We start from the raw sequence: 12180 nt of genomic DNA, 5'->3' as shown, positions 1-12180 counted from the left end.
ACATAAGTATTGTACAGTCCAGTGGAGATTGAAAGATTTATTATGGACTTTTAACAATATTATGTGACTTTTAGTCAAGCAATTGATTAAGCCTAATCTAAGTATTACGAGTTGTATAAGGAATGTAATATTGGTGATATGTAAATAATATATAGTTTACATATTGAATAAGGAATCCATAATATCTTCTGATATGATTCTCGTAATCTTTGGTAAATCTTATAGATCAACTAGGAATCTTTAATGGGCAAGGCACTAGTTGATTACTATAAATACACGAGCATAAGTCCCTGATCTCATCATAAGACGCATTCAGTCCCTATCCCATCTAAGGAGCACATTGTGAGAGAGATCAGAAGACCTAAGCTTTCAGACATGGCGATCTCCATTAACAACGCTGGTAAGTCTTAAGTTCTATGTGTGTTGTTTGTGTTTATATGCTTGCGCTAATTATGGTATAATTAGCTTCAGTTTTCTATTAATTTCAAGTTCATTTGTTTTGTTTTTAACTATTGAATGTAAATATAGAGGTGATCGAGCATGAATTTCTTAGTAACCTAGTGAATACTGAATACTACTGCATACATATATATATGGACCGAGAACATCAAACATAATCTAAGCCTAACTCATATTCCTCATCTTTAATTAACCACCTCTGCATGTTTATGAGTTTTCTTTTTGCAGCTTAATTAAATTCATGTAACAACGTTATCCTATATACGTATTGATCAAAGGAACAATTCAATCGTGAATCGCCATGTATAAAATTACAAGACTTGAATGGTTCCCAAGTCATCGATCTCATGACTTGAGGTTGGTGATTAAGTCACTATATATAATCCTCAATACTCGACCAGTGTTTCAAACCCCAACTAATTAAGGGCGGTGCCTGCTACCCGTTCCCTTCCAGTTAATGGCATGAACATTCAAGTGTTCATGAAGTCTTCTGACGTTGATCGACCTGGAGGGCTGAGTCCTTATGCATGTCGTAGCGTCTCAGGTCAGAATCTCTTGGTGTCCTGGACACGGAGGCCTAGTCTACCCGACGTTGAATTTTAGAGCTCCCATGACAAGACTTCTTCTTCTTCTTCTTCTTCTTCTTCTTCAGCTAGCCCAAAGCACAAACAAGCCCATTATGGAAAGCCCACAGAAAAGTCATTATTACCTTAGTGATCAAGCATGGATCTAATGAGACAATGCACTTGTCAAGGACGCTGGAGTTAAGCTCGCTGTTGCTTAAGGAAGTTGCTTAATGTGTTGCACCTGTTTGATGATTGAATTTCTGCTCTAAACTATTGTTCTTCACAGTTTCATTTTACTACTACTGTATCACTACTCATTTTACGAATAAAATAAGCCTCAATTGACATGGTTGTGGATTGAGATAACACTGATTCAAATATACAGAAGTGTTTTCTTGCCTAGGCAAATCCCCAAATACATATACTTTATATTAGATCTAGTTTATAATAATATACTCATTGTGGCATCCATATGAAAATATATGCATGGGTCAGGGGTTACGTGAAGATAGAAAAATTCAAGCTTGCGTAGATATATAACAAGGAGCAGGACTATGCCAGAGAGACCGCATAGCGCAGTGGATTAGCGCGTTTGACTTCGGATCAAAAGGTCGTGGGTTCGACTCCCACTGTGGTCGCAATTCATAAACTTGACGTCCTCTGGTTTTTTTTCCTCCATTTACATGGGACCTCCTTATCTTCTTTTTTCATGTCGATATTTCAAGAACACTCGATCATCTTCAACACAAAACCGTTTTCTTAGTTTTTTACTAAGAATTGTTCTTTCAGAAATATCACAAGGGGTTAAGATCTCATGCAAGTATCATCAACGAAGAACATATCACTACGAATAAAACTAGTGAAATAAACACTTCCAATTTTGTTCACCCCCATATCCATGTCTCAAGTCAAGCTCTTGCTTTGATAACATTCCGAGTGACTACTATTACGAATTCATTTTCCATTCACAAATGCTCCGATAGTTAGAGTTTCATGTTCCAATGGGCTACTCATCCTCAACTTACAAATGTAGAGTTTTTACTCAATGTTATATATGATTTCTCAATCATTATAAGTATCGCAATGAAATATGTTTTTATCACTCAGTTCGAATTTTTACAATAGAGTTTGATACGTGTCTCTCATATATTGTTCTAATTTATTATGATACTGTCGTATCGTTCAAGTTTTCGACACATGTCTCGACATACAAACTAACATGTTATTCATTTATTTTAGGACACAAATGTTTCAAGTAATGTCTATTGAGAGGATAGCGTTCCAAATAATACATCCAGAGTTCTACTATTCGACATTATAAACTTAGGATGTTCTCGTAGCTCCACGTTTTGTTTTAATGAAATTCTTGTTTTCCATAAAAAAAAAACATGTTATTCATTTGGGATACACTCGCGGCTGGTGAGCAAAGACAAATGGACAACGACAATCCCTTCCAAACTACTCCAAAAAGGCCCGATCTCATTTTCCTCATAATAACCAACTCTACCTCTTTCCGAAACAGACCCTTCAACTCCTTCCCTTCCTTCTCAGAAAAAATAGATCATTAAATTCCCCAGCTGCTTCACTCCGTCACCGTCACCATCATCATCAGAAGAAGACGATGATGAAACAGCTACACAAGCAATCGAGCGTGAACCACAGGAGGGACGAAGAGATCCCAACCTCGCTCTCCTCCTCCTACTCCCCCAAAGCCTTGAAGCACCCCAGATCCCTCCCCAGATCCCTCAACTACATCTTCAAAGAGCAACGCCTCCTCTTCATCCTCGTCGGAATCCTCATCGGCTCCACCTTCTTCATCCTCCAGCCCACTCTCTCCCGCCTCTCCCCCTCCGACCCCCACCCCTCCATCCCGCGCTCCTTCTCCTCCTCCGTCGTCTCCCACGACCGCATCTCCACCGCCTCCTTTTCCTCCGACCTCCGCAACAACGCCGCTCGCGTCCCCGCCGGCCTCGGCAAGCGCCGCCTCAGGATCGTCGTCACCGGTGGCGCCGGGTTCGTCGGGTCTCATCTTGTGGATAAGCTGCTTTCGAGAGGGAACGATGTGATCGTCATTGATAATTTCTTCACCGGGAGGAAGGAGAATGTGGCTCATCATTTCGGCAATCCGAGATTTGAGCTCATTCGACACGACGTCGTTGAGCCGATTCTGTTGGAGGTCGATCAGATCTATCATTTGGCCTGTCCGGCCTCGCCTGTGCACTATAAGTACAATCCGGTCAAGACAATCATATCCTTTTTGTGTTTGTGTTGTTTAAATTGTTGATTTTTGATTAAATTTTCGGCATTTTTTTTCGAAATGGTTAACCTTGACTGTGATTACAAGACCAATGTGATGGGGACGCTTAACATGCTTGGCCTTGCGAAGCGAATTGGGGCGCGGTTTTTGATCACTAGTACCAGTGAGGTCTATGGCGATCCGCTGGAGCATCCTCAGAAGGAGACTTACTGGGGAAATGTCAATCCTATAGGTGTGTTGCTGGCTATTGGTTTTGATATGTTGGATGTTTATATCTGTAATGTACTTGTGCTGTGCTGCTTGATGATGTGTTTATATGTAATGTGCTTGTGCTTTATATTGCGTAGGTGAGAGGAGCTGTTACGATGAAGGAAAGAGGACGGCAGAGACTCTGTCTATGGATTATCATCGAGGTGCAGGTGTTGAGGTAACTGAAGATTTCAGTCCGATAGTAGGTTTATTCAAATTATGAAAGCTATAACTTGGTGTCTGGACTATAAGGCCTAGAATGCAGAGTGCTTACATGGTTGTATCATGTTTCTTTTTGTTGTTGTTGGTCTCCATGGTTGTATCTCAGCATGTCTGATTGATATTTATTTCTCCAGTGTTTGTTCCATGCCATTTTATTCTTCAGATACTGTCCTGTTATTAACTGTATGTGTGCTTCCTTGTTTCTCTTGCTCTGAGAGTTCTAAGTCTTCTTACGTAGCCTTCGAGTTACTTATTGGTCGAAAGGGAAATTAATTATAAGTTAAAAAGAAAGACTTGGAGTTGGCTGGTTGGTCCGGCGAATATGTCTACATGTGGTCTATGCCCTGTTTTTTTTTTTTTTTTTTTTGGATATCTATCCAATGTACCTTTTTATTATGACATGTTTTGAAGCTGATGCACATTTGTGTTGAGTGTGAATGTGGAAAAAGTTTTAACCTTTTGCATGTTCAGTAAGATCCTTCTAGAAGTTTGCAAACCAGAGGTGAGCCTAGATTTTATAAAATTAGGGGTGGAAGGTAGCTCAGTTTGGTCTTTCCTTGTATGATTGCTTGAAGTTTATGGTAATACCAATTTTCACCCTGGATTAGTGTCACTTCTAATCTGTCCATGCTCACTCTTATGCAAGTCGTTTTATCTGAATGCTTATGAAATACTTTCAAGTAAGATGTATTTTGTTCATTCACAATTGTTGGCTTGTCAGACTCTCACAAGGCTTTCTGTTTTCAGGTTCGTATTGCTCGAATTTTCAATACATATGGGCCACGTATGTGTTTGGATGATGGGCGTGTTGTCAGCAATTTTGTTGCTCAGGTCAATCACTCACCTATTTTGTTATGCATGATTCATGACTAGTACATTGGGTGTTTCTTATTGTGATTATCACTCATATGTTTACTTATCCCTCTGGCTATTTGTGTAGGCTATTCGCAAACAACCATTGACTGTGTATGGTGATGGTAAACAAACAAGAAGCTTCCAATACGTCTCTGATTTGGTATGGATGTCCTTTCTCTATTCTTTTCTCTTGTGTAGTTATTTCTTGCTTCTTCCTCGGGAGCCTTAGCAGATGCCCAGTTTTACATATTCCCTTGGGGCTTTTACATGTTATGAAAAACTCTCTGAAGAATCTATGTTGTATGCCTGGTACTATAAATCATATGATCTTCAGCTTCCTGTTGAACTTTAGACCATGAGCTGAAAGCCAGCAGACATTATATATTTCTTTTGTAAGGATATGAACATCATAGTGTTATCACCTGAAACAGTTCAAGCTGTTGAAATAATTGATGAATGATCTGAAACACTTGCTCTGCAATAATAGGTTAATGGGCTGGTAGCATTGATGGAAGGTGAACATGTGGGGCCTTTCAACCTGGGAAATCCTGGGGAGTTCACCATGCTAGAGCTTGCTGAGGTATCTTTTACTTGACTCATTTTTCATTATCTTAATTTTTTTTTTTCATATACTCCATTTACCGTTCTGAAAATACTCTAAAACACTTGGATGCTATTTGTGCTTGAGCTTTTAATGTTGTTCTCCCTTTACTCGCTTATTCGTAGATTCAAAAAGTGTTTGGTGTTGTTGAGTAAATTTCTTTCTTCCAAATGGCGAGAGATCTACAAAGGAACGCTCTAGTACTTTTCTCATTGTCTTGAATGAACAGGTTGTGAAAGAAACAATTGATTCAAGTGCGACAATTGAATTCAAGCCAAATACTGCTGATGATCCTCATAAGAGGAAACCTGACATCAGCAAAGCAAAGGAACTGTTGAACTGGGAGCCAAAAATATCACTGAGGGAGGGACTGCCTTTAATGGTGAGTGATTTCCAGAACCGCATTTTAAATGAGGATGAAGGAAAAGGCAATTAATTAATAACGAAAGGACAACCAGTATGTATAGTGTGAAGCATGGCTGTATCTTAATTCATTCGTTCATTTTTGTCATCCTCAACTTACATTACCTGGCAATTCTAGCAAAATGCAATATTAGGAAGATGTAACTCTTGCTTCCCACAGTGCTTGATTAGCACAAAATCTACAATCACTAGAGGTTGATGGCAATTTTGACCACCATTTCTGGCACAAATTGTGGTGGTGGAATGTAATCCTCAATTGTTTTTGTCGACAATTTTGGTATCTTGAAAGGAAAGTGTTTCTGTATGCACAAATATTCTCGATTTTTCACTTTGCACCAGTTCTACATGCTGTCCAGGAAGTTACTCTTTTCAATTGGCATAGTGACAAGTATAACCTTCCACATGATACTTCAACACAAGCACAGATATATAGTTCATATATACTCTTTAAAGTTCAGCAGCTTTAGCCATTTCTTAAACAGGAAATCGATGACTTAGCTTTACAGACCCCTGCTTAAATTTGTGATCACTGGGACTTTCCTTGAGTTACAAGTTAAGGGTTCTATCCATTCCTCAAGATGAAGGGAATATGTTTTGAGCTGGGGATCTATAAACACAATTACATTCTTATTTATATGGGTACTTGCAGAAAAGATTTAAACGAATCTAGTGTCGGCTGGGAGTTTGATCTTTCTAATAGGTGGGTGATTTAACCATTTGGTTTGTACGAAAAAGTTGAAAGTATTTAGGAAGAACGACTAGTCAATTCTATGAATGAATCTGGTCCAAACGGGTTCCCCGAACTAAAAGCTAAGCCAAGAAAATTTTGCTTGTTGTTTCGACCTTTTCTTGTTGATGGGTAAACTGGGATCAAATTCTTTCATGGTTTTTGGATAGGACACTTGGTCATATATGTATCCCTATTACCTAGAGAGGAAAAGTACCAAACTCTATTCGAGTGATGAAAGCAAGGATAAAGTTCTGACAAGAAAACCCACTCCACTATTAGAAAGGGTCGTAAAGAAAGCAAAATTTGGATGTGAAACACTTCTATCTTGTTATGAAAACATTCAATTTACAAAATACGTGACAGTATTACACTTGCAAGATTATGTCGATCATTTTGCTTGGGATTATTTCTAATACTATTAGAATCCATTTCTCTTTAGAAGGAGGATTGGGAATCACAAAACCAATGGCCGACATTAGCAGTATATGATAATCTTAGACAAGAAGCAAAACAGGTAAATACCCCCGTGATATATATTATTCCACTTAATAAAGTCCCGAGAGAAAAACAATAACAAAACATGAAACGTTTACATTTGGAACTCTCAGTGGTGAAAGTGCAAGGTAGGCAGGGATATAAAGGGAGCAAAAGAAGCGTGTGTATGAATGGTAGAAAGCCAATGATATTAGCATCTGATTCTATGAGCTTGCCAAGTAGAATTTTGATATCGATCAGTGGTTGCTAGAGAAAGAGAGTGGCTAGCTTTGTGTCTCATCCATCTACAGAAAAGAAAAAAGGAAAATTCCAAATGGTTTTGTAATCTGCTGGCAGAATTTATTCCCCATGAGGAATCTAAATAATTTCATGCTCATGATAAATATCATCTGGAAAGCTCTCCTCACAAATCTTTGTTCCATTGCTGATATGCATGGTTGATGGAGCTTCTTAGAAACGTTTGTGGGGGACCTTTTGCTTTAAATCCTTGTAGCTTTGTGTTGCAAGATTGTTTCTATGATATTTTTCCTTCTGCGTAAGAATAAGTTGTTCGATGAAATGTATAAGATTAGTTGAGTAGATAACTTACTCGAATGGTTCGAACAATTTCAAGTGTTTTTTCAATATTATTTGAGTGTGTGTTTAGGTTGCCATTTCATGTGTATAATTTTAATTAAGAGGGCAAATACAGAAGCAACCAACAAGGTTCTTCTTTTCATCTCCCAAAGCTAGAAAGATCTTGAATCCTGATCTCCCAAGACAATGCCGTTGGTGAGGTTCTGACCTATGTTTCCTTTCAGAAACTGAAACTGAACTCAAGGACAAGTTGGGTTTTTGCTGTTAAGCGTGAATATGAATCTGTAGGGCATGAATGCCCAACAAGCAAACAATGAACACAGTACCCACCATTATTTTAGGGCACCCCCTGCAGGATGTGTTCTATATTAAATTCACCTTCCTGTATATATATACAATCTTAAGGGCAACGCATTCTACGCAGTTGTCACGGGCACTGGCTCCACTCTTCTCCAAGCTCATACAGAAATATATTTACACACAGTTCATGCTATTTTTATTGCATTACATCTCAAATGCTGTATTTGAATACACATTTATCTTGGTGCTAGTGTCCAACATCTGCAATGTGATATCTGTTTGAAACCCTTAATTACTTGTACTACGTATGAAAAGATTACCCAGAACTAAGAATTTAACAGACGTCTTATATATACTTGAACTCTCAATCACAACTCATGATCATGCGTAAGTATTAAACATGAACTTGTTTACTGTTTTTATAACATTCAGTTCAAGTATCTGTAGTCGATAATTAGAAGTAGACCTTGAAGGTGTTCTTATGAATTCATTGCCGAAAAAGAAATGTGATTTTCCCCCAAATGATTGGACAATATGACTCTATTCCTTGAAAGATACACTTATAGGTGGAACTTAAATTGCAAGTCTTCATCAAGAATGAAAGCTAGCTAGGTGAAGATGTTGAAATTGTATCCATAATGCAATTGGTAACCACATTGACATAGAAAAAAGAAACAAGGCACTTACCACACATCATTTTCATCCTTTAAATCCATAGAAAAGTTAGATGCAAATCATAAAGATCACTTTCTGCAATGCTTGGTAGGCTGCTCCTAAGAAAGAAAATGATGCCCCACTTTTCTTCTTCAACTGCTTTTGTTTTCTTCCTCCATTTTTACTGTCTTATGATCAGGCTAGACATCTGCCATGAAAACAATAGTCCAGGTTTCCTATACTGTGCTAAGACACAGCTTTCACCTCAATCCCAATGATATGTGGATGACCCTTTCATTGGTGAATTTCAGTTTTTTAGCATTAAAGCTGTTTGTGAACTACTGTCAATGCACAAGTGAAGTTCTGCTGGTAAACAGTTTCTGATGGAGAGTAAAAATTAAAGGCTCAAGAGTTCACAAATATACTGGATGCAAACTCCATAGTCTACACAATGGTATTAGCTTGTACTCTATTCTGTATATTAAAATCACATCCTAATTATACTATATTTTGTATAATCTAATCATTTTCTAATTTGCTTGGAATCTTCAAACCATGTAATGATTCTCGAATTCCCCTTTATCTATTAGAGTAAGCTTCAAGCTCTCTCTCTCTCTCTCTCTCTCTCTCTCTCTCTCTCTCACGTACATCTCTTTATGCAGATTCTGCATACCACTACTACTCCTATAGTGTCATTATTATCAAAATGAAGCTGAAAGGCATAGATATCTTGTGTGCATCCCAAGCTTCAACAGCCATATGTTTCAGTATGGATCAAGCCTCATCCTCCTCATCAGTTATCCAACTTGGTGGTCGAGCCATCGATCGTCACAATCCTATTATCAAAGATGCAAGAAGATCAAGCACTAGTAGTAATAGTACTAGATTTATCAATCCTCCTTGCTATTCTCAACCACCAATCAATCCCAAAACTTACCATCAACTCCAGAAGAGCAAGAAAAACTCCTCATCTTCAAAGACAAGTAGTGATCAGAGCAAGAAGAAGATTGTGAGCTTCTCAAAAGAAAAGTATGAGCAAAAGAGGAAGAGTACTTCGTCTAACAGTAAGAAGCCGTCTGATGAGAATGTTAAGAAGTACTCTTCAGTCCCAAGTGGAAGTGTTGTTAGGAAGAGCTCTGCTGAGCCTGTTGATCTTATCAGTATTACTCCTCCTGGATCATCCAGATACCTTTTGAGTGACAAGGTGTTCTTCGATGGGGTATCGGATTATGAACCGGTTTCAGCATTGGTCCCAGTTGGAGACAAGGAGAACCAAAACACAGTGATGAATAAGCAAGAATATGAATCTGCTTCTTCAGCAAGCTCTTCCTCATCTCTGTCAAAACCACCTCCTCCTTCCAACCAGGTTTTTACAGATCTTTTCCATCATCTTTTTTTCACATATATGAGTAGTAACTTTGTATAGAGGTTTAGTTCTCTTGCCAATTAACAGTATAGTCTTAACCGCACATTCAGACAAAACCAATCTAATTAATGATCTGATTTCACCTTGTAACGTTTAATTTTCATAATTCGATGATTATTGTCTGCAGGTTGTAGTGTTGAGGGTGTCACTGCACTGCAAAGGCTGTGAAGGAAAACTGAGAAAGCATCTATCAAGAATGGAAGGTACACCAATTATTGTTTGTTTATATCATTGAACATTCAAACTTATACAAGATTGGAGCTAGCTAGTTAGTAGTTACTTCATTAATCTGGAAAATATCACATTTATTTGAGCTACTTAATTATTGTTGATTTATTGAGCAGGAGTGTCATCTTTCAACATAGACTTTGCAGCAAAGAAGGTGACTGTAATGGGAGATGTAACCCCAGTGAGTGTGCTTGCAAGTGTCTCAAAGGTGAAGAATGCTCAGTTTTGGCCTACTGTGTCTGCAACCCCATCTGCGTCACCAGCACCTTGTCCTACCAAACTAAAGGCCAAGAATTAACATAATGCAAGTTGCAAGAGGTAATTCAAGAAAGAGAGAGAAGAGAAAAACAGAAATTTGGGGAATAGTATTGTAATGTTGTGGTTTGCATGCATGTGAATTAAAAACTGATTAATCTAGTGTAAATGCACTGTTAGCATGGGTGGAAGAACCAGATTCTATATCATCTTGGTTAGTATAGAAACTAGCTAGGAACTTGAGTGGTAGAAGAGAAAGTTCACTTTGTTTTCAAACTTTGCTATGAGTTTGGGACCTTTTGTTAAGAAAAGGTGGAGTCTTTGAGGAACCATCCAACAAATTAGAAGTCTGCTTAGCCATGAGCTAGCCAATGGCTCCATTCTGTTCAATTCTATCAATTCCCCATGTTTTTTGTTTAATACTGCATGCCATGCCTTGCTTCCTAAAAGCTATTATTTTTTCTTTATGTATTTACCACAGTTTGCTACTCTGAAATGGTGCTTAGAAAACCGTAAATATGATCCTGATTTCTGGGTTGCTGGCTCAAGAACCATGTCCTTGGTTCAAAGGGTTTCAGATTTGAATGGGATAGTGCAGCCAGGCCAAACCTACCAGTTTTTGGTTAGGAATAAGAACAAAATGCTCCTTGTGATTCTATATTATTGATGTTGACACATAAAGAGGTTGCACATGGTATGAAATAAATGGGGTAGAAGGACAACTTGCAAATTCCAACAGTGAAGCAATGCACCATGCAAGGGCACAAGTACATAGTGTAAAAAGGGACAAAAAAAAAAAATAAAAATATCATTGATTTAACCTTCATGTCTATCGGCAGTTGCTCCATAAAATTTTGGTCTTCAATATTCTCTGAAGCAATAGGATAATTGGATGTATAACAAATATCAAAAGGGTCTATTTGGCTCAATTTGTTTCAACAATCCTATATAAGTAAGATACAAAACCCGATCTTTAGCACCAGTCTTGTGATTCTCGGTGTGCTTGCAGAAATAGTACTTCAATTGATTGAGTTTGCACATTCCAAGCATTTGACCCAAAAGTAAGAACAACCAATTGATCGACCTCTTATTGTCGATCAGAGGCTTCATACAATTTCTCTAAGACGACGCCATGGAAACCAACCATGATTGCGATTTATCAAAGATTCAATCAGGGTTTCATCTATCTTTGCAGGTAAGGAAAATCAAGCATTCTTCATTCTCTTGTAGCCAATTCTTGTTCTAATGTTCGGTGAGAGGATTAGGGTTCGAGGTAATTAGTGTCTTAATTCAATCACTGTGGTCTGTGGCTAATGCATTATTTGGTGTGATTGTATAATTAGTTTGATTGTTAATGATTCTTAGGCTTAGTTTGGTATTGATGTGAGAAAACTCAATTTTAGAAAAACTAATTTTAAATAAGCAACCCATAACCTGCTTTTTAAAATCGTGGTTATTTAGCCTAAAAAGTTTTAAATAAGCACTTTATGAGGTTTTACCAAACAAGAAAAAAATTCAAAATGGTGATTATAAGTGATTTTATGTAAAACTCAATACCAAATTGAGCCTTAATGTGGAGTTTAGTTGTTATAGAGAGATACTTTTAAAAGTGCTTTGGTTATGAGTTTATATGATCCAATATGCAAATAGCAGTAGCTGATTTGAAATTTTAGAGAATAAAATCCCATTACCACAAACAAAAGTAAAACACAGAAAACCCATCTTTTAAAAGATTTAAACAAATCAGGACAAAAGCCCAAGCCCAAGATTAATAGAACCACATGTTCACTACAATATTCATTGTAAAATGACCAAAATGTTCAATTTACAAACAGAGTTGTCTATCTTTCCCTTAAAGATTCAATCTGACCCTCTCTCTCTCTC

The 12180-nt window shown here is 37.7% G+C and overlaps 2 protein-coding genes and 1 non-coding gene across 3 annotated transcripts; all 3 read left to right on the top strand.

Moving 5' to 3' along the window:
* Positions 1-1589: 1589 nt before the first annotated feature.
* On the top strand, positions 1590-1663 carry TRNAR-UCG. Its single transcript has one exon. It is a non-coding gene; the product is annotated as a tRNA-Arg (tRNA).
* An 899-nt stretch (positions 1664-2562) lies between these two features.
* On the top strand, positions 2563-5971 carry LOC101311976 (UDP-glucuronic acid decarboxylase 1-like). The gene is made up of 7 exons (XM_004302751.1): positions 2563-3273; positions 3367-3514; positions 3630-3709; positions 4501-4584; positions 4694-4768; positions 5096-5188; positions 5439-5971. The coding sequence occupies exons 1-7, from the start codon at positions 2647-2649 to the stop codon at positions 5643-5645; spliced, it is 1314 nt and encodes a 437-aa protein (XP_004302799.1). The 5' UTR covers positions 2563-2646; the 3' UTR covers positions 5646-5971.
* A 3028-nt stretch (positions 5972-8999) lies between these two features.
* On the top strand, positions 9000-10953 carry LOC101311684. The gene is made up of 3 exons (XM_004302750.1): positions 9000-9753; positions 9941-10016; positions 10158-10953. The coding sequence occupies exons 1-3, from the start codon at positions 9094-9096 to the stop codon at positions 10337-10339; spliced, it is 918 nt and encodes a 305-aa protein (XP_004302798.1). The 5' UTR covers positions 9000-9093; the 3' UTR covers positions 10340-10953.
* Positions 10954-12180: the final 1227 nt, after the last annotated feature.

The sequence above is a fragment of the Fragaria vesca genome, linkage group LG6 (assembly GCF_000184155.1).
Source record: "Fragaria vesca subsp. vesca linkage group LG6, FraVesHawaii_1.0, whole genome shotgun sequence".
Taxonomy (NCBI): domain Eukaryota; kingdom Viridiplantae; phylum Streptophyta; class Magnoliopsida; order Rosales; family Rosaceae; genus Fragaria; species Fragaria vesca.
The sequence above is the reverse complement of the archived record's forward strand: the minus strand, read 5'-3'. Positions and strand labels throughout refer to the sequence as shown.